General features: G+C 38.7%; 1 protein-coding gene across 2 annotated transcripts in view; it reads right to left on the bottom strand.

The window, feature by feature from the left end:
• NUP210 (nucleoporin 210) overlaps window positions 1-22,926 on the bottom strand; it is a 74,291-nt gene that overhangs the window by 15,641 nt on the left and 35,724 nt on the right. For both annotated transcript variants that reach the window (XM_067303821.1, XM_067303822.1), the window contains 16 exons: window positions 22,421-22,566; window positions 19,981-20,202; window positions 18,530-18,703; window positions 17,057-17,249; window positions 16,671-16,777; window positions 14,584-14,688; window positions 14,350-14,451; window positions 10,004-10,132; window positions 9,207-9,334; window positions 8,152-8,287; window positions 7,781-7,843; window positions 6,936-7,115; window positions 3,398-3,478; window positions 2,291-2,422; window positions 1,949-2,107; window positions 1,298-1,389 (listed from right to left, as the gene is read on the bottom strand). In XM_067303821.1, the coding sequence (XP_067159922.1) occupies window positions 1,298-1,389; window positions 1,949-2,107; window positions 2,291-2,422; window positions 3,398-3,478; window positions 6,936-7,115; window positions 7,781-7,843; window positions 8,152-8,287; window positions 9,207-9,334; window positions 10,004-10,132; window positions 14,350-14,451; window positions 14,584-14,688; window positions 16,671-16,777; window positions 17,057-17,249; window positions 18,530-18,703; window positions 19,981-20,202; window positions 22,421-22,566 (2,149 nt within the window). The remainder of the gene's footprint in view (window positions 1-1,297; window positions 1,390-1,948; window positions 2,108-2,290; window positions 2,423-3,397; window positions 3,479-6,935; window positions 7,116-7,780; window positions 7,844-8,151; window positions 8,288-9,206; window positions 9,335-10,003; window positions 10,133-14,349; window positions 14,452-14,583; window positions 14,689-16,670; window positions 16,778-17,056; window positions 17,250-18,529; window positions 18,704-19,980; window positions 20,203-22,420; window positions 22,567-22,926) is intronic.

Raw genomic sequence — 22,926 nt, 5'->3', positions numbered from 1 at the left:
ATGTATTCAGATCTACTTGCTGCCCACAGCCCTGCAGTGTCAACATTTACTGATGTGAACTTGACTCCTAATACTAATGGATAAGGCTACAGCATATTAGTTTCTGCAAACACTTTCTGTAAACAATATTTAGAGGCATATTAGCCTGCCAGGGTCAATGCTGGTATTAGAGATAAAGTCAGGGACATGATTAAGAAGATCTCATCAGTTTCCTGGAGACAGGTTTGTATGTAAGGTTAATTTCTGGAGTAACTCTCACTGTGGTATTTGCATATTAATAAAGTGAGCAAATACATAACTGTAATTAGTGGGCATTCTGAGTCATTAGCTATTTTTAAGTATCACTTAATACATGTTCTAAAATATCTCTAAATCCCTCCTGCTCCACCCTCTCCATTCAGGTGAGGATACTCCATTTCCATCCTAGGAAGCATAGCGTGCAAGTTATATTTCAGTTCCCCTTTTCTTGGCAATAATGCAGGTTGTTTTGGTGTCATACTTCAGATACTGGGGCTGCAACAGTGGATAGTGGAAATACCGAACAGAAAGAAATACACAAACTGGTCTCCAGCAACTTAACCATGAGCTTATCAGAATAATTGTTGGCATCACCTCTGAAGAGATAGCAGTTAGCAAAAACATTAGCAAGTAACTATGAATGACAGGGCTCCCATATCTCTTTTTCAAAAGCAGGCATGGAGTCATGTGGTCACTTGAGTTCCAGTGAAACTCTAACTTCTCCCTCCCCTTAAAAAGCAAAAGCATCTGACCTCTCTCTCTGCAGTGAATGTCCTATTGACTTTATCTGCCCATTCTTATGCTAGAAAAAACAAATATCAATCAAGCCCAAAACAAGTCTGAAATGTTACCCTTTGAAAACCGACTATATATAAACAGCATCTCATTTGGAAAGGACACTTTCTTCTCCAAAGCCTCCGTCATAGCCTCTGTGCAAGAAGTACAGAGACCCATTTTCCATAAAGCTTTGATCACCCATAAAAAAAATCCAGTGGAAGTGGGCTACTGCTTTTAGGGGATTGGTATCTTTTAAAATAAGGATCTAAAAGTTCCAACTATTGCATTTGCTAGCTACAGTCTGACCAACACAAGATTAGACAGAGACTAAGCGTAGGGATAACATACTACTAATCACATGGTAAGTTGTGCATTGAATGGATGTTCTGTGATATTCTTTTTAAAAGACTGAAACAACAAAAGTTATTTTAAGCACAGAATTATGTTTTACAGTTTCAATAAACAGCTGACACAAATCACAGTGTGAAAAATTATCACTAACCTGTTTGTCTGAAGTTTAATAAAGGAGTTTGGTGACATTAAGATCTGCTCTGCTTCTATTTCTGGAGTAACTAGGTGAAGTTTTTCAAATACCTGGAAAATAAAAGTCACTTTAGCCTAGCACTGTGTGCAGCAAGTAATTTAATTCCATTTATTTTGCCTTCAAAACTAAAAAACCCCAAGTTCAAATAAAACTAAAAAAACAACATAATGTAATCAGAAGATTCATTTCAGAAGCTAACTGCTGATCCAAAACCCTCACCTAGACATATAAATTGAGCCCCATATACAAGTAGTATTAAACGTGCATGGGAAACTACAGCACCAAGATTCTGGAATAGCTCTAACTCCTCACCTGCAGCACACAAGTCATTTCAATCTCAGCAGGAGTGGTCCACTCCCAAAACTAACTGCTGAATGTTCATTCAGATGCCACACCAGTGTGTAGCTGTTCAGTGGCAAGACTGGCCAACACTTGCGGATCTTGAAGGTTTCCAAATAGTGGGAAAAACATTATACCAACAAGAGTAGTAGCGCAACAAGATGGATCAAGGCCAGAATGACACCTTTGCATTTCAAATCCCTGCTCTTCAGACTTTAATTCAGCTCTGAAATAGATATTTAAAAAGACATGTGAAGAACACCACTATACCTGAATTTGGATTTCATCTGACAGTTCTCTTGCCATGTTGTAAAATTGGTCAGCTGCAGGATCAAGGACCTTCACGACAACTTTCAAGCCTGTTCTTCCCTTTACTCTGCCATAAACATCCATTGCAAAGTTATATTTTGCCGGAAGTTGAAAAGAAGCCTTGGACAGGAGAAAACGATTAAAATTTTGCTCATGGAAAGAGTTAGAACTGATAGGGAGGAAACGCCACACCCAGCATCAACAATGGTTCTTTGAATTTGAGTAAGTGGAAGCAACAATATTTTCTCAATTCCCATTATGCAGCAGTTTCCTTTTCCTGGGGTATACACACAAAGCATTTACCTCATTGTGTCTTGTCTTGACATCCAAAGTATCTCTCTTTGTGACAGACCAGTGAAATGTTAATCCTGGTACTGCATTGCCAAATGAAAAAGGAGTCTGACTACTGGTGATGCCCATCACATAAACTGGCATCTGGAAACAGAGAAAACAACTTTCTTAGGTAATTCTGGGACATACACTAGTTAAATGTGCACAGAGCAAATATAATTAAATTTAATTCAGCAAGACAATTGAAAAAAGATTACCAATCAAGAGACAGTACTTCGTATGAAGAAAATGGCTTGGCTACTGTATATTTTGCAAAGGTATACCAGACAGAAGACTCAAACAAGCATCACCTAGTATAAGGTGAGTTTTGATTCATTCCCAGTTGATACACACTCAAAAAACAAGTGCCAATTTTCATGAAGAAAATTATTAGTTCAATAATCCATTTATAGTACCAAATCAGTTCATCTCAGAAAATATTAAAACACATAACATAACTATGTCTTTTTCTAGATGATCTCCCTGATTAACTCTTTGGACATCAATTTCCCCTCCATCCCTCAGACAATGTAATATAAGAGCACAAAAAAGGGATTTTTTCTTTTTCCTCTCCCTGATGCAATTCATTCACCTGAGATTACAGCTAGAATCACTGGCCATCTGAAGAAGCCTCCAGATAATGGGATGAGTAACTCATAGGGGAAATACAGGGTCTGAAAACAACTTATTGAAAGATAATTTGAATAACAACTGTACTAGATATAACAAAAATTTGTAGATTTTTAACACAGAAGGGAGGAAAGCCTCCACTGAAAATGGAGTGAAGATGAGAGAAGCTTTTTTCACATTTAAAGATTCCCTGCTGGTCATACAAACATGCTTCTTCAGCAGGTCTTGCATTTCTGAAAATCAGTCTGGTATACAAGGTAAACTTATCCTGATTTCAGTTTTCCTCAATATGTCCAACTGAGAGCACATTCATCCCTGTAGCAGTGATACCCCTCAGCCTGGGAGGCCTGCCAGCTGGGGCAGTATTATCATCAGAAGATGCAATAGGAATGGTCACAACTTACAGGTCGGAATTTTAAGGCAATGAAAGGTAATCACAAATCAACTAACCTGTGTACCGGTTTTCATTCGTGTAATTGGTGCACGAATTCTAACAGCTGTCAGCTGTACTACTTCAACTTCCACTTTGTCCTAAGAAGGATGGAAGGATGACATTGTAAGCATTTGTTAAACGTGAACCAGGTTTTGCTTTCAGAATCTATTTGTTATTTTGTCATCAACTGATCACTATTTTGTCATGTGATTTGCATGTGACTTATCACAGAAAAATACAGTTCTACTGAATTATGTCCATCTGTAAGTATTAAACTACAGAATAATTAACTTCTTCATAAAGTCACAGGCAAATGCCTAAAAATGCCACCTAAGTAAAAAACAAATAGCTCTGCTCAAAATTACTGACATGATGAATGATGGAGCTGAGAGGTGAAAGCAGGGGACAAGATCATAGGGTCCCTAAGAAAAGGGGAATGAATAATTCCAGAGAGTAAAGGAAGACATCAAGAGAATTAGAAGGAAATGAGAACAGTAAACGGGAAAGGGGGCAATGTATATTGCCGAGGGAAGGGCAGACCTAGCCCTCATTAGGCAGTAGGTTTAGTGCCTTTTTTTGTTTTCTTCAATTTAAATATAATCTTTCTTCTTGATCTGTCATCATCTTCTAAGCAGCAAAGCTCAGTGGTGTGCAGTAGTTGTCCTTTCCTGACTTCAAACGAAGAACTTTGGCCCAGATTCTGTTGTTCCGAGTCTCATGCAAGTCCCAGTAATTTGCGCTTCCTACAGGTCTGCTCCACAGCTCCCAAACATTGCTAGTAGGAAAATCTATGAGATGGTGGAGTTCAGGATCCTGCGAGGAGGAGCCAGGGCACTAAGTAGGATTGCAACCCTGGACTTCAGGAGAGCAAACCTTGGCCTCTTCGGGGACCTACTTGGAGGAATCCCATGGGTTACAGCCCTAGAAGGAAGGGGTGTTCAAGAGAGCTGGTTAATATTCAAACATCACCTCCTCCAGGCTCAAGAGCGGTGCATCCCTATGAGTAGGAAGTCAAGCAAAGGAGGCAGGAGACCTGCATGGATGAGCAAGGAGCACCTGGCAAAACTCAACCAGAAGAAGGAAGTACACAGAAGTGGAAAGGGGGACAGGCCACTTGGGAGGAATATAGGAACGTTGTTAGAGTATGCAGGGATGTGACGAGGAAGGCTAAGGCCCGTTTGGAATTAAATCTGGCTAGAGATGTCAAGGACAACAAGAAGGGCTTCTTCAAATACATCAGCAGCAAGAGGAAGACTAGGGAAAATGTGGGCCCTTTGCTGAATGGGGTGGGTGCCCTGGTGACGAAGGATGCAGAGAAGGCAGAGTTACTGAATGCCTCCTTTGCTTCAGTCTTTACTGCTCAGGCCAGCCCTCAGGAACCCCAGATCCTAGAGACAAGAGAGAAAGTCTGGAGAAAGGAAGACTTCCCCTTGGTGGAGGAGGAGTGGGTTAGAGATCATTTAAGCAAACTTGACACCCACAGATCCATGGGCCCTGATGGGATGCACCCACAAGTGCTGAGGGAGCTGGCGGATGTCATTGCTAAGCCACTCTCCACCATCTTTGAAAGGTCATGGAGATCAGGAGAGGTGCCTGAAGACTGGAAGAAAGCCAATGTCACCCCAGTCTTCAAAGAGGGCAAGGAGGAGGACCCAGGGAACTACAGGCCAGTCAGCCTCACCTCCATCCCTGGAAAGGTGATGGAGCAGCTCATCCTGGAGGCCATCTCCAAGCATGTGGAGGACAAGAAGGTGATCAGGAGTAGTCAGCATGGCTTCACCAAGGGGAAATCATGCCTAACCAATCTGACAGCCTTCTCTGATGGAATGACTGGCTGGGTAGAGGAGGGGAGAGCAGTGGATGTTGTCTACCTTGACTTCAGCAAGGCTTTTGACGCTGTCTCCCATAACATCCTCATAGACAAGCTCAGGAAGTGTGGGCTAGATGAGTGGACAGTGAGGTGGATTGAGAACTGGCTGAATGGCAGAGCTCAGAGAGTTGTGATAAGCAGTGCAGAGTCTAGTTGGAGGCCTGCAGCTAGCGGTGTCCCCCAGGGGTCAGTATTGGGTCCAGTTTTGTTCAACTTCTTCATCAATGACCTGGATGAAGGGACAGAGTGCACCCTCAGCAAGTTTGCTGACGATACAAAACTGGGAGGAGTGGCCGATACGCCAGAGGGCTGTGCTGCCATTCAGAGAGACTTGGACAGGCTGGAGAGGTGGGCAGAGAGGAACCTCCTGAAGTTCAACAAAGGCAAGTGCAGGGTCCTGCACCTGGGGAAGAATAACCCCATGAACCAGTACAGGTTGGGGGTTGACCTGCTGGAAAGCAGCTCTGCGGAGAAGGACCTGGGAGTGCTGGTGGACACCAAGTTAAGCATGAGGCAGCAATGTGCCCTTGTGGCCAAGAAGGCCAATGGTATCCTGGGCTGCATCAGGAAGAGTGTTGCCAGCAGGTCGAGGGAGGTGATTCTCCCCCTCTACTCAGCCCTGCTGAGGCCACATCTGGAGTACTGCGTCCAGTTCTGGGCTCCCCAGTACAAGAGGGATGTGGCACTACTGGAGAGAGTCCAGCGAAGGGCTCCAAAGATGATTAGGGGACTGGAACATCTCTCTTATGAGGAAAGGCTGAGAGACCTCGGCCTGTTTAGCCTGGAGAAGAGAAGGCTGAGAGGAGATCTTATCAACGTGTACAAGTATCTGAAGGGAGGGTGTCGAGAGGATGGGACCAGACTCTTTTCAGTGGTGCCAAGCGACAGGACGCAAGGCAATGGGCACAAACTGAAACACAGACAATTCCATCTGAACATGAGGAAATACTTTTTCACTGTGAGGGTGACAGAGCACTGGAACAGGTTGCCCAGAGAGGCTGTGGAGTCTCCTTCTCTGGAGATATTCAAAACACGCCTGGATGCAATCCTGTGCAATGTGCTCTAGGTGACCCTGCTTGAGCAGGGGGGTTGGACTAGATGATCTCCAGAGGTCCCTTCCAACCTCAGTGATTCTGTGATTCTATGGACACAGACTGAGATGGCTTTCAGGGATTCACTTCTTGAACTTTTTAGATGGGTGCCAACAACAGCACAGAATGATAATACTCTCTGCAGCTTGCCTATAACTTAGGAGACTATGGGTTTCTTGGGTCTAGAAGTCACCTTCTAACATCCACTGACATAAGAGGCTACTAAGCGTAGGGCAATGCAGGTAAAGACAACGTTCTGCTGTTTTAGTAAGGCCTCTCTAGATGGGCTTTTCTAGAAGGTTTACTAATCAAGTCTAAAGATAACTAACGGAAATTTTCTGAACAATTTGTTATCAGTGGAACTTAGTGTTAAGGTATAGAAAGACAGTGCTTAGCTACCTGCTGAAGCTGTAGCAGCAAATGCATGGGTTCACAGACCAGGGAGTAGGAAACACTAGTCTTCCATCACTTTATGGAAACCAGCAAAGTGCACAAGATAAAAATACTACTGTGAAAAGATTATTCGCCTTTTTTGTACCAAACCTAAGAGTTAAATGGAGACTTACAGCTCCAAACAGTATCATAAAACATTACCTGGGACACCACAACAAGCTTTCCTGTCTCTGCATCAACAGCCTGCACCACTCCTGTCACCGTCCCATTCCCAATTGCCACTCCTCTGACAAGTCCAGTGCTGTTCACTGACGCAATCCTCTCATCACTGATGGAAAAAATTATGTTGGATTGAGGTTGAGGGCCTCCTTCTGAAGTGATCTATAATTAATAACACACAGAACGACTGAATTTACCCATCAGATACTTGTTCTGGTCAATGTTACAGTGTGCACCCTTCTTTGCTCAGCATTACTACAATGTCTTCAGTAAGGAAAGGGTGTCTGTACCTTCCAGAGTGTCTCAGAGCTTATTTCCCGAGCACACTGGTCCATCCATGAAGAGGGACTGGGAAGTACATGAAGCTAAGCACAAAAGCAGACTGCATGCTTTGTGGAGTGTAATGAGCTGATGCTATCTAACCCAGAGAGTTTAAGAAAAATTTACTTTTTCTCTTTGCCACAAGTGGTGTAGTTCTGTTCTGTTTTTAGTTTGTATAATTAGCCCACTATGCCTAATTTTATTTGCCTAATTTATTGAATACTAGTAATCCCAATGGAAGAGCTGACACTCGCCAGACACACACACACACACACACACACAAAAAACAAAACAAAACAAAACAAACGAACACAGAACCTTTGGTCTCACAACACAGTAAAACGGAAGGTAATTCAAGAATGACACTATTCTGTTTTTGGAAAAAGCATTCAGTATGAACATAGCTATGTTGCCAAGATGAATACCTACTCCTGAAGAATAAAATTGTATATATTTATTTTAAAATAGGAATTATAAAAGGAAAAAAAAAAAGTGAGATACCTTACCTGAATCATTGCCCCTATAATTAGGGTCACTTTCCTTGGCAGTAGTCTAAATGGAGGAAAGACCTAAAAATGGAAATATGGATACCTGTGTTCGTGCTATTTCAATCAGATCAGTTATGCCACAAAATAGTACATACAAATGTAAAATTAAGTCTTTATTTGCTTAATTACAGTAAATTTAGCCTGCAGAAACTAATCTCGCCACCTGCAGTTGCAGAGCACTATGAAATCTGAAATGGACTTGCATTTGGGTAAACTTCTGGACAGAAAAAAGAAATCTATCATTACAGCAAATTTACACTTCCATACTATTTCTGTGCTACCATAACATACATTTTCTTTATATGCATATTTTATCTGAAATTATTTACTTCAATCTGTTGTGGAGCAGAGTTGATTCTTTGTCCTCTTCTGTCAGCGACAGTTGCCATAAGACTAGTCTGACCTATGGCCACTCCATGCACTAGAAAAGCAGCAGTGTGGTCATCGAGAGCTTCACCGAGTGGGCTGTAGCAAAGAAACACATTGAATTAGGAAAGTTAATTGAATAAATTACACAAATAATGAATGTGAAGAACTTAACACAGAGCAGTTTCATCATAACAACTGCTAAATGACTAATTCTTAAAATAATTGTAGCCATCACAGTCCAACACTAAACATCATGAAATGGCTCTTTGTAGCCTATATCTCATCTTGAAATGAAATACTAAAGAAGAGTCTGGCTGGTATGGACCAAAACTTTCCCAGAGAGCCCACAATCAATCCAGCATGGACAAGAGGGGGACAAGCCTCAAGCACATACCCTGGCACTATTTAATGGACTGGTATAAACATAGTCAAGTGGTACTGCATAACATATCCACAAACACACACAAACACACCCTTCCCCATACAAACTAGAATATTTATTACTTATTATCTCAACTCTAAAAACTGACAGTTCAAAGAAAGTGCTTTCTTCTTCTGTGATTTTAATCATTGTGTTTAAAGATTGGAAAATAAGGAGCTTCTAGGTGATTTAGCCTACCTGTTTCTAGAAGGTTAAGTAACAGACAGAATGAGCTGGATAACATCAGACATGTCTCCACAAACAGATTCTTCATGTGACATTATTTGCAAAGTCACTGCTTAAGGCTCAAAGAAATATTGTAGTATATTAATTCACTCTTGGTCAGAGTCAACAAGACAAAGGCTTAGCCTAGGTAATTTTCCCTACAAATAATTATTTTTAAGTCACTTTACTGGATAATTAAAACTCTGAAGCTCTCCATAAAAAAATACAACCTTTCAATTAATTGCATTATCAAAAGACTCATCAGTCATTGTATATTACCACCTCTCCAAGCCAGTACCTTTACTTATATTTTTGCTTATTCTGCTATAAACATATTTACAGATTAATAAAAAGAATCCATTAACTTACACAAGTGAAACAATTTGAGATGCTGCCCTTAGTTTTAGATCCATGACAGCAAAGTATTTCGCCAGAAAAGGTTTCTTAGAGTCATCCGCAACTCTGACATAAGCTTTAACTGTTTTTCCAATCTCCACCTGAAAGAGTCACATACAGTAATTTTTCATTTAAACTATTAAAAAAAAATCATTCTTATTTATTAGCATAAATGCTTTTGTTTTATTTTGTATTACAGTTTTAGTAGCATATTAAAGATAAGGCCCTAGGTTAGATTAGCACCGATTTTAAAGGATAATCCCTGCTAGCTATGGTTAGTGTCAAATTAAATAAATGAATTCAGATGTTTCAGGTGGCAGAACATCCAGAAATATCAACACTTTGTTATAAGATGCGCTCAAGTTTGCAAGTAAAATGAAGTGGACTTCCTTTTTGTTTTTAAAGCATGACATATGGAAAGTGACCTTGGAGTAAAACTTACTCCAAAAAGAATCATTCTCATGTACTTTAAATAACAGAAAATGCAAACTAGTGTGCACATATGAATTAGCTGCATTACATTGTTGAACACAAAGTAAGAGACAGCTGATACTCACTCTGAAGTGCTTATAACCGGAACAGGTAAGTTTGGGAGAGAAGAACAGAGAGACAGGGAGTCCAAACTATTTCTCTAAGATCACAGCAGTAGCGGAGGGCCTTGAGCACTACACAACATTATCTCATATGTGTCTCAGCTTTATATTCATGATCAGCACAAGGAATCAGGGCAATGTGGGTCAGCTAATAGCATTGGTTCAAAAACGACTAACCTTGTCAACAACTCGGATGTACAGTTCCTGTATATCAGATACATAAATTTCAGCTTTAGCTGGTGCAGGGAAAGCCAAACACAAGTCATGAATCATTACGGTCACTGATCCTGGAAGCAAAGGATGCACCTAATTGCCAAAAGAAAATTCTGTTATATCATTTTTCATTTTCATTTGCTTATCATCCATAGGATGAAACTTATTTCCCTTTTAGGGCAGAAGTAGTTGGGTGCAGGAGTCTCCAAGCCTCAGACACAGATGATTCTTCCACTAAAGCAAAAGTAAAGCTGTAAAATACATTTAAACAATATCATATGATTGAGCTAGTGTAAATTCTTTTCATTCATTTAGTGTAAATGGCCTCTGGACAGCAATTGAATTAACAGATCTTAATCTGGAAGCAGTCTGGCATCCTGTTATTTTCCTTCTGCCATCAGAAGGATAAAAACAAACATTTGGAGCAATGAAATTTTTCTTAGTGGAGTAAAAAAAACAAAACAATGAGGGGAAAAAAAAAATCAGGGACAGAGACTATGCCTCTGAATGAACAGCCAAAATTTGGTGGTAGATCTTTCTGGGTAGGAGGACAATTGGCAAATCAGGCATTTCTTTGAAATAAGTATTATTATTTAAACAAAGAACATGTGTTACACTTACCAGAACACAGCAAGGATCAAACAATGAAGAACCAGACCTTTGCTCAAAAATACAAGCCCTCAGAATAAAATACCAAGCCCAAGGTCCTCTGGGCACACTTTCGCAAGCCATGTTTCCATAGCTTGTTCACATCGTCTTTGGAGTTCTCTCTTTCAATTTGCCTGATCTTGCCACATACCTCAGAGATGATCCTGACAATTCTCTCCACCACAGGTACTTTCACTTTGGCCAGAGAAATGTGCAGATGTTTGATGTCCTACTCTATTTACTCATCTGGCTCACGAAAGAGAATTCTCTTAAACCTGGTTTCATAGACAGCCAGGCCTCCCAATTCAATGGAATTTAATAAAATTCCTAGCACTGCTTTGCAGCACCACAGGAGTTAAACAGTAAGAGCAGTTGGAATAGTTGTCATTTTGTTCTTTGAGGGCATCACTCTAGTTTTGCCTCAAAATAAAAAGGAATATAAAGTTTGAATAAATATCAGCTTTCAGAACAGGAGTGGTGCCCAAAGTGGGTGGCTAATACATATAATGGGGCCGTATATTAACATACGCCCACGGGAAGCAGAGAAGGGATGTGGCCAGGAGGAGCAGCATGGCCACGGGGACAAGGGCCCCAGTTTGGGCTGCGAGAAGGGAAAGAGGAGCTAACAGAGCAAGGGGGCAGGACAGAAAAGCAAGCACTACCATGACAACAAGAACGAGAACCGTTCCTGTACCAGCTACCTCTTCTGTTCTCATCTCCTATCATGTGTCCAGCGGCTCCCTAGTCTAGGGTGCATTTCATTTCATTCCCACGACTCTTTCTTCTCCCGTACCACCACCCACATGCAGATAAACTGGTGAGCCAAAATTCAGGTAGAAGATACAGAAGGTATCCATGGGGATCTCAGTAAACAGTCCGAGAATCACTGCATGAGATAACTTGGATTTGGTTTCTCACAGCAGTTTACTATCATGCCATCAAACTATCCCATACCACCGTGGCTCCCACGGATAGCTGGCATGGCATTCTGGTATTTAAAACTGGAGTTTACTATTTTTCTACACAGACCATTCTGCTGGCTTCCACAGAAAGAAAATCTGTAGGTGATATTGATATTTAACTCAAGCATAGCACACAGGACTAATGATGTACTTTTAAAATAGTTTTTTGAAAATGCTTTTTCAACATATATAAAAGCATGTTTTTTTCTTTTCTCTCTTTTTTTTTTCCCTCTTAAATCTGACAGGTAGTTAAAACAAAGCTCATTTTGTACTTCACAAAGCCTGTCTTCTTCGCACTGTTGCACTGCTTAAGTTCACTGTTCTATTCTGAAATTACCATGTGTACATCAGTTAAAGCAATGCTACACCCATGATGGAGATGTGATTGAAGAACTGTTAGGAACTGAGACAGTGTACAATGTTCAAAAACAAGCCCATCTATTTTTCCCCCCACCTCTGTGTCTAGCTGACTCGGTCTCTGAATATATTCCTACCCTTCACTTTCCACAGCTAGAGAGAATCAAAATGCACTTCTTTCCATACTTTGAGCAATAACCCCCCGCACACCTTTATCATCATTAATTCACAACTAATTTATTTTGTGAAGTATAAATTAATCCGTATACGTAAAAGAATACTCTTCAAAATAGCTTAAGTCATTTTCAATTTGTGTCTAATGATCCCAGCAATGCAAGTATATAATTTTATTGTTGTTCAGTGTAGAATACATCTCATACCCTGGGCCTTTAGATGATGTCAAGCATAGCTCTAGTTTAATCACATTTTCTATTGGAAAAAAAATATTAAAACTTAACAGGGAGATGAGCCCAACTCTTTAACAGATACTTATTTTCAATATTAGGATGAAATACTGACGGCAAAATATCCTGACTTAGCAGGAAGCAAGAAGAATTTGAAGATTTCAGTGCTGACCCACAACAAAGATTCCAATATCACTGAAGAAATCAATTCCTCTTTTGCATAACACTCCTGAATAATTCTGTCACATCGTTAGTCATTTTGTGTTTATGAAATCAGGAATATTTTACTACAATATTGTAATAGGAAAAAGAACAACTTGGCACTAGCTTTTATCCTTTAAATACAGGGTATATGAACACATCACTACTGTAGTGAAACAATTTCCAGTACTTGAAACTGCTAGTACAGAGACTCCTGCACGAAGCTTGAATGTGACAGGCAAACATACCCAAGATTCATTTATTGCCTCTCCGGCCATGTGTATTGGAAAATGACCAATAATGATGATATTGTAAAGCAATAGTTATACAACATGGTAATGGTAAAATAGCATTTGTAACAGAAGATATGACACACTGCTTCTAAACACAGCACAGCTACTTTCCACCAAAACTTTTGTGCATAAGCACCACTTCTTTTAGTGAAAGAAGGATATTGAATTATACAAATTGAATGGTGTTTGCAATGTGTTACTTGAGTCCCCTACTCTGTTATGCTAGCCCATTGACCTTAATTTTGTGAGATCTTAATCTTGTTTGAGTATAGCTTGCAAAACTATATGATACAAAAGAATTCAAATGTTAATGTCAGATAATTGCCAAATGTACAGATCCCATCCAAGTATATCTATGTATTGAGAGAAAAATCCCCAGCATCTCTGAATCCACAAAATACACATGGATTTGTCTCTTAATTAAAACAAAGTTCACAGTTAAAGTGTATACAACTTTGATTTATAGATGCTAATCTCACTTGCATACAGACATATCTCAGTTTTATAGTTCTCGTTATCATTATGCAGTATTTGCAATGAAATTCTTATTAAAGTAAATTTTTTGATTATGTGTCAGTCTGGATTCTCCCAGAAATCTGACGCCTATCCTCATATAAGGCATTAAGATAGAAAAGGCAGTTAATTATTTCTTGACAACTGCCAAATACACCTGCTATCTGCCTTGTAAATCAAATTCAATTCATCAGAGCAGCAGATGCAGTGAGAAACATACACTACACTTATACAAGTATGTAGGTCAGCAAGAACTCCTGATAAGGGACTCAAATAATATATATTTCTTGTTATGACTGAACATATGGGTTTTTTTAAGCTGCAATAGTACTGATACAGAAACTTCATTTTATATGCTTATGGAACAGCAAAGATAGCTAAAATGGACTGACAGTTTTGAAAGAAGATGTAGATTGCCAGTGTACTGAAACACAGCATATGTCTATCATGAGGCTAGCTTTATTGCTGTGATAAGAGATAATTGTTTGAGCATATATTTTAGTTCATTTCTTACCCAAGTCTTCCTTCTGCTCCAAAGTATACAATTACATCATTGTAATATATTGCTATAGTTAATTATACTTTCTTCTCAGACTAAACAAAAATCTGAGACACTAAAAATCAAAACATAAAATGCGTACTTTCTAACATCTCTACTAACAGGCCAATAAAAATTAAATAGGATAAATATGAAAGAATGAAACCAGTATCTTAATTTAAGTGTCAAATAGGCTTCGTTAGTTTTCTAGGAGATCTGTAGTTCTGTTGAATGCCTGTGACCTCTTCGCTATGGGCTAGAGGCTGCACACTGTGGAAGCATGAGCCTGAATTCAGAAAAGTTACTCCTTCCAGTACCAAAAGTGACACACAACAGAAATAATCACATATTCAGATCACTAAAAAGACACACAATAATAAATTACTTCACTCACCAGAGCAATACCTTGAGTTTCTTCATAAGCCACTCTTACAATATTTGCAACACTTGTGTTAATGAAAAAATATCCAGAACCTTCTCTGATGAACAGTTCTGCCTGAAAAACAGAAAAGCATACAAAATAAGATTGCATCTTTCTAGAACCTTGCTAAAACTGGTATCTTTACCCATATCATAATTCATGACATCATCCTCTCCCAGTTAAATAAGCAGCACTATAATTCATTACCTGGATCTCAGGATGATTGTAAATGGAGACATCGGTAGGGCTCACTTTCACATCTTCTACTAGTATTAGTTCAATAGTGGCAGACACTGGTAGAAGAGGTTCATACTGAAAGAAACAATTCTATTTACCAGCTGTAATACCAAGCATTCAAAGTCAGAAACAGTGCAAGTCTTTTGTATATGCAGGGAAGGACAGGTAAAGCAGATGAGCAAAAAGTCAGTGCCTGAAGAAAAGTTTAGGTTAATAGAACATCCACAAAAATCAAGTAATTGGCTTAGCTGCTCTCTCATTTCTGTACACATGGCTATACATAGGACATGCTGCCATATTCTGCGTTATGTTCAAGGCAAAGAACACAGGCCTATACATTAAAGATTTGCCAGGAATAATTAACCAAATCTGACATACATGGGTAGTCTATTAACTCAGAGACATGTTATAAGTTCTTGCGGAATGACAAAGCATAAGAGACAGAATATTTTCTTCTACTTCAAGATCATCTTTTTAGGATTCCTCCTAACAGGCCACCAAAAGAAGGTCTCCCTTACGTATAAGTACAGAAGCACTAGACCAGATGCAAGTCTAATCGCTTACTCCTAACAAAATTAACTGAAATAGGGAAAATGCTTTTTAGAGGAAGTCAGTATTACATACCCATTTCACCTAATTAGTAAAATTATTTCCTTGATGTAGAAAGGATGTCATCTTCTCCTAATGACATAATAGGATGCTCCACTTAAACAGGGAACAGTGATCAAGACATCTTAATATACCATTAATTAGATTTTTATTTGAGTTTTTGTTGGTAAGAAAGAAGTACGGATAGGTTTGAAAGCAGAGTACAGCAGAGTGTTTCTAATGTATCTGAAAACAGCAGGCAAATCATCCAGTCTAAACAAACACCACGAGCCTTTGTAACAGTAGCAGAAGCGGCATCTACAGCCGCTCTTCTCCAACCAACCAAGAGATTCCTCCCAAGCTTAAACACAAAGACTAGGACTTAAGAGAGCTCCAGAGCCATTTTGCATGTGTGTGCGCTCACAATGAAATACAACCCACTTCTCTGAACTCAGGAGGCAAAGCTTAGAGAATTCACTGTTCTAGCTACCTCTGAATGTGTGAGAGAATATTGAATATTGGTTCAATAAGGGAGAGCACAGTGAATAACAAAACATAGCAGGACACCAAATGCTCTTGCTACAACCCAATTTTCTTGAGAGAGGAAAAACAAAACAAAACAAAAAAAACCCAGAACCCAATAGCTTAGGGAGCAAAGGACTAGATATCTCTAGTAATTGAGGCTAAGTTATAGTCAAAGTCTTCAGTGGCCATGCATCTACACCATGCTTGCCAACAGGAGCAGATGGGGAAACCTCACTGGAAAGTCAAGAACCAAATGGCACTACTGATAATCTTCCAAAGAAATTTCATATCCAGATGCCAAACCTGGGCCACACTAACAAAACTCTGGGTCACAGGGTATTTCACATTGCTAGTGCCCATTTGTTAGTCGCTTTGAATTAAGACTACTCTAACCTCTAGCTCCAAGTTTTGTTCTTAAGACAGAAGTCAAAGTACAAGAGTATTAATCAGAGCCCAGCTTTTACATATGGTCTCATGATATCAGTCAGCTTTTGCTTTGCTCATGCAGAACCTCTCTACTCTGTTTTGCAGTGGAAATCAAATACATTTGCTTTCCCCAGTGACAGCTGCACCAAGCACATGGTTGCTTTAGTGAAGGACAAGCAGCAGAGCTTCACCAATTCATTTAAAAAGCCTAAATCAAAACAATATTAAGTGAAACAATTCTTAGTAATCCCCTTGTCCAGATGGTACCAAAAAAAAAAAAAATTGGATGTATGTGATATGAATAGTAGAAGGTAAGGGAGAAAAAAAAAAAGCAGAAACACTCATGAATATTATAAAAATGCAGTGGTATGAATCTGTCTTCAGAAGCAGCTAATGAATCACCTTATTTTTAGATTATTATGCATCATGCACACGTCACTGAGGAAATATATATATAGGAACACTATACACAAAGCATTGTGGGGAAATACAGACAAAAAACCCCGAGTTTGGAGTACCGGTATTTTCACTTGAGCTGTCTTGAGATGAGATTGTTGGTATCCTGTTGCAGTTGCAGAGATAGCAGTGGTTCCAGCCTCATGATGAACTAAAACAGTTTGCAAGCCTGGAACAAAAGAAAAAGTCAAATGAATCTGATTATGGGGAAGAAAAAGATTAAACATATGCTGTTAATATCTTCCACTATCATTCTAAGCAATATATATATATTTTTTAAAAACACACTTAAAATGTGTGCTGAGGACAAGCTGCAGTATGACTATTTCACAGATTACAGTAATTGTCGTTTTTGTTGTTGTTTTTTAAATCAAGCTCAGAAGTTTTCTAACAGTATTAATACACGCCTTCTTCAAACAATGAAATACTCATTTAAACTGATTCATACCGTGCATTTTCTTTTGACCGCTTGCATCTTCCTTCAGAGTGAGCTCCATTGGCATATCAGGCTCAATATTAGCTAAGGACATTTTTGTTGATTCCCAGATAACACTAAGAGAACTGAAATTATCAAATTTACTGCCCTGTTGGTCATACGCAGCCAAGTCCAATACCGGATTGCGATAATTTGAAACAGGAACCTGAAAAAGGAATGAGTATTTTCAACTGAATAGATGCAATAAAGAAAAAAGTTATATTCTGAGTTCCATGAGATTTGTTAAAAGATTCATTATGTGAGAAGTGTTCATTAAAAGTGAGCCACCAGTGCAGTCGTTAAGCTGTACTTCAACTCGGAGGGTTTTTTGTTTTAGGGTAACTCACTGCCAAACAAATGAAAACAAAAAACACATATAGCCTGAGTAGTCTTTGGAGTTCAAGCAAATTAAGAAAAATACTACTACTACCCAGAAGATACAGATCAGAAGTCTAATGTGCATCTTGTGAAAAGTATTAGTGATAGTAGTGCAGGTTTCACTACTGATGCAGTGAAATTAAGTCTGATGCATACGGAGCTAGAAAGACATTCCTGAACGCAAGACTGACTTATAATATACAAGTCTCCTTCCCATCTCCTTATTAAACAGGAAGTTAGTGAGATTCTTCAAGTCGATATCGATTGCAGTTTTATGAAACTGGGATTTCTTGTATATAGGACTGGTAATATTAACATGACAAATACAGTGTTTACTCAGCAGACAAGATATGCTTGCAGTCATTTGGATGCAGAGGACAGTTCTTTATGCTTGATAACCTACACCCAGGCATTGTCCAGCTACTGGGCCTAGATTTGCAAAGCTGAATGCAGCTGGTGTCACTGAACAATACTGCCCAGTTATAAGACTGCTTCACACCTGCCATCTTTGTTCCTGTACAAATAAGACACACACAAATGTATATTCACGCAATAACAACTGCACGGTAAAATTTGTCTCTATATACTCAATGGAATAATTAGAAAGAGTATATGGTATAGGGAAGAAGGACCTTCCTTAGAAACAGTTGCTGGAAACACTTTCTTTAAAGTTGCGTCTGTGCTTTTCCAAAGTTTGTCCCGTTTTCCGTCTCCTCTCCCTTTCTGCTTATCCTGCTTTTTCAGAAAACACAGAAAGATATCCTCCCAGGAAGACTTTTGTCAGAAGCCACAACCCATATGTTTTTGTATATGCTATTATTTTCTGATATGGTCCCTTTTATAAACGTGTACTGGAACAATCACTGTAGGAATCTTACACCGACTGTTCTCTGCAGAAGTAGAGAACAACAGATTGTGTGTTGAACTAGTGCCATCCACAACACTGGAGCTACTGCTGCTCTTGCAGCCTTCAAATCAGTTGTTTTGTGGTATTTCTGTGCGACAGTCCAAACACCAATGGCAAGTTATAAGAACATTGTTCTCCTGTCACTGTTTTCTCAGACTTACCACTTGCTTGTTTTGTTGCAGCAAAGGACATGAGAGATCAATCTGAGGACTTGTATAAACAGGAGTCAAAGTGAGTCGCGAAGGGACAGCACAGATAAACTTCACAACAGCAGGCTCAACTGCTGGAAAAGGATTGGTGAGTGTGGGATTGTTTCCAACTGTTAAGGCAATAACCTGTACAATTAGGAAAACAGGAAAGTGAGAAGAGAAAAAGACTACTAGTTCAAGCATATTCATTTCACATATCTCAGTTATACTCCAGTGTTGGAATAAACAAGCAAAAATGTGTGTGGATTTACAGTACCAATGAAGACATACAAAGATGTAAAAGGAGACATATTTTAAAAATGGTTCCATACCATTATCAAAGAACTACTGCTGCAAACTGTTCCTAGGTATTCATGTTTATTACTATCAAACTTAATTCAAATGACAAATCTTTCATAACTTACAGAACTAACAAGCTGGCTTTTTTCTTGTCAGCAAGAACAGAATAGCCCAAAGACAATCACTTTATTACGCTTAAAAACATCTTATGTTCTATTTTACATTCCCTCTTTACTCCTCAACAAAACACATATTATGTAAACACAAAGCGGGCTATCCCAGCAGGCTGAGGTAGCTCTGGTTACTTGTCTTAACCACCGTTGTGCTCATGCTAGCCAAAACCATGCAGATGTGATCTGTGCTGTACAGTACAGAGGACAGCAGCCAAGGCATGCAGAGCCAGAGACAACAGCAAGATGCTTGTTCCTTTCTGAATTTGCACTTACAGAAATAGCAGCGTCCACTGAGGACGAGTCAAACAATTTGCCAGCCACACTAAAAGGCTTAGCCCTTGCAAAATTACAGGAGAAATAAACATTAAAATCAAAGCTAAATGCTTTATAAACTGGCTGGGGTCAGTAAAGCATGAGAAATCACTTCTCCAAGTGGCAGAAACAAGACCAGGTGGAACATGACTGCAGCCACTTTCAAAGGCTGCCTAAATATTAGGCTAACATACTCATACGGCTGTCATTTACTTGAATCAGAATTATACTGGACCGTAACTTGGTTCAGAGGAGCGGGTCAGACTGACAGGTCAGTCTTCTGCAGCAACCTTCTGCAATGATCTTATTCATGAAAATTGAAGTAAGCTGCAGTTATTAGGATCTATCTGTTCTATTACCTTCCACAACAAAGGTTCCTGTGGCTTTATACTGCAATAAACCCATCATAAACCACTTGATAACATAATTTTATAAAATGCTTACTCCTAAAACCTGTACCAGCAGCACAATGAAAAAAACGCATAAACAATGTACTTATCCAAGTTCTTTACTGGCTTTTTATAAAAAGTACTCATTATTTAAAAGCTATATGATATCATAAATCTGTCTGAGGCAAGTCTTCAATTGCCTTAGCTCAGTGTTTGATGGAGGACAATATAAATAATTTCTGGCACTTACTTGTTCTCCCAGGCTTTTGCAAGATGCTCTAACCCAATGCTGGATATTATTCCGAGATGTAGGAGGTCCAAATAAAGAGAGACCAATACTTTGTGCGTCCTCAGCAGTGATGTTTCTGAAGAACTTTGAAGGCTCTTGTACCCATGGTCTGGGTCCTCCTTCAAATAACATATCTTTAGAGGAACCCAAAGTCACCAAAGCAACAGATGGAGGATCAATAGTCTGAAACAAACAACAGTTATGAATTAATGATTCTAGTTACATGTCTTATATTTTGATTGAACTTCACAAAAGAACCTTCTCTTTCTTAGTTTAAGAGCTATATTTATTTATTATTTTGATTGGGTTATGATTTTTCATACAGCTGTTTGTAAGCAACAATCTGTCAGGTTATATTCAACGGACTCCACGAGTCTGAAGAAAAATATTTAGTACATTCTAATCCCATCTCTGACGAAAAACTACAGCAAGGAAGAGATACTGAATACATGCTTTTGAATATATTCAGAGAGAGAATTTTCTACTACATTTTTAAAATAGACAGTACTCTAATGACTGAAGTAATGTCAAGTTTTACTCTTTTTAAAAATCCTTTCACTTGAAGTGCTCTCTCCAACAGTTCTGTGCATGTAATTATTCTCCTACATATGACTTAAAGTTTTACTTCAAACTGCTACAAAAATGCCACTCTGATGTACATCACCAGGATTGCCTGTGCTGTTAATCATCACAGAAATTAACTTGACATTTTAATGCACAACAATAATTTGCAGCTTCTGTTCCACAACCTCATTTTTGTCAGAATATGGTAAGAAAGAAGTAGTAACTGGCATAAAGGATGGTTAATTCTTTCTGTAAGCGCTTGGTAGGAGGCAGGAAAAGGATTGGCTATAAACGTTCCCCTTTCCTCCCAGTTACTCCTTGGTTATACTTATAATATAGGTAAAGGTAAAAACCCACTGGAAAACTACAAGATTTAGTCTTGAGTGTCTTCCTGCTCTTTGACTCCTGTTTGTCTTTCTCTCAGTTCTTATGCTATAAATTTCTTTTTAATGGATGACATCTGACAGCAAAATGCCTGGGTCCTCCATTTCTGAGCATCACAAATATTTCATTCTACTGATAGGAGGGAAAAGAAAATTTGGAAATCACTGTTCCAAGCTCTTTCCTAATACATATGGGCTCTGTAAAGTACCCTAGAGGCATTTAATTTTATATATGAAAAGCAGTGTTATAATGCCTCAAGGGACTTTGTTACGGAATGTGAATGATAGCATACATATGAATAATTCCTAATTAAAGGGACTAAGCCTTTTCACATTGGCTGCCAATAGCAGAAAAGATTACACACACTGCTCAGGATGTCTCAGCATCTTCCAAGTGTTATATTCTCTGCGATTCAAAATCTTTGACAGAAAAGCATTTTTAAAAAGTAAAGTCGTCATTACACTCGCACATTTGTTTGATTTACACAAACTTTCTTCCAGATGGGGGAGAGGGGGGAATACTATGGTCAAACATATTGGACTTAAGCTTTGCGGATTCAGTGCTTGATCTCTAAAGATAGAGGTTGACATGAGCACACTGTTATATTTTCACATACTGACCTCGTACTCAGATTCTCTTTCCTACTTTTTTACTTGAACTGTCGAGCAGTGAAATACATTTTCCTATTTACAAGAAATCTGTTAAAATAGCCAGCTGAAAAACAAAGGCTTTGAGTCTTGCATCATCTTCAAACCATTTAGAGTCTGATGAAGGCTAACTTACTAATTCAATAGCTATGTTATGCACAACAGGACATACCCAACTTCTGAAGGATTCAGTCTCATGAATGAATTGTCTAGGTGTTCTTGTAATACAAAGCTGTTTTTCAGCCGTCTACACACTTTTTTTTTTTTTTTTTTAATAAGAACATGTCTATGAGTAAATTAGAATTTGCAGAAATCAGGTTACTGCAAATTAGCTAGAAAGAGGAACTCAGTGTTACAGACAAACGTTGTTATCCTTCACCCTCAAAATATTCACTCCTTTGCAGTTCACTCTGAAGAAGTTTGATGCCTGTTACTGTCTGAATGTTCCTACAGATGACAGCATTTGTGACTCTTGCCATAAAATCTGAAAAACGGCCAAGAACATCAGGTTCACTTTCTTCTTCAACACTTGCAAAAATCTGTTAGTTCACCACCAACCTACTCATTCCTCTATAGCTATATCTTGCAGCGTTTATGTAGGAAATCTCCAATATATGCGCTCCATACAGAAAGGGTTAAAACATGATTCTCTAAGACAGATCATAAGATTTTTCCTAAGAATCAAACAACCACCTCAATTTTTACATACTAGTTACATAATATCAACTTGCTATTTGTCATTTAGATACATTGAGCTGTCTTTTTTTTTTTTTTTTTTAAATTTAAGTACAGCAAAAAAGACTTACTTTTAATGGTAGATAGGCAGCAATGGTGATACTAGCACTGAGGTGGACATGACCATGGGTGTAACTAACAACAAGTGTTGTGTATCCTTGAGTTTCAGCTTTCATTCTGACTCCGCTACAAAAATCAGCAGTCGGCTTAAGTCTCCCTGTCAAAAAAAAAAAAAAAAAAAAAAAAAAAAAGCCTTTGGAGAGAATTGGCCAGGCATTTTAATTAAAATTCTAGATGGCTTTTCTTGACAGAAATATTTCCACCAGAAGTATGTAGATCTCACCAACCGAATGGGTAAAATGTTCACTGTCTTTTGTATCAAAACCATCACTTATTGAAGTATCCATATCTCAAACTTCTTTACTTTCACACTGTTCTAAGCAGGACACAAGTCTTTTCTCTGAAGTACAAATTAATATAATTTTCTTAATTAAGTACTTTTATTTTGCTGCTTAAAGTGAAACTGGCTTGTAACTAAGCCAGCTTTCCTGCACAGAAGTATTGACTACAACTCAAG

Source organism: Apteryx mantelli, chromosome 12 (assembly GCF_036417845.1).
Source record: "Apteryx mantelli isolate bAptMan1 chromosome 12, bAptMan1.hap1, whole genome shotgun sequence".
Classification (NCBI taxonomy): domain Eukaryota; kingdom Metazoa; phylum Chordata; class Aves; order Apterygiformes; family Apterygidae; genus Apteryx; species Apteryx mantelli.
Note: the sequence above shows the minus strand (reverse complement) of the source record. Positions and strands in the feature narration are given on the sequence as shown.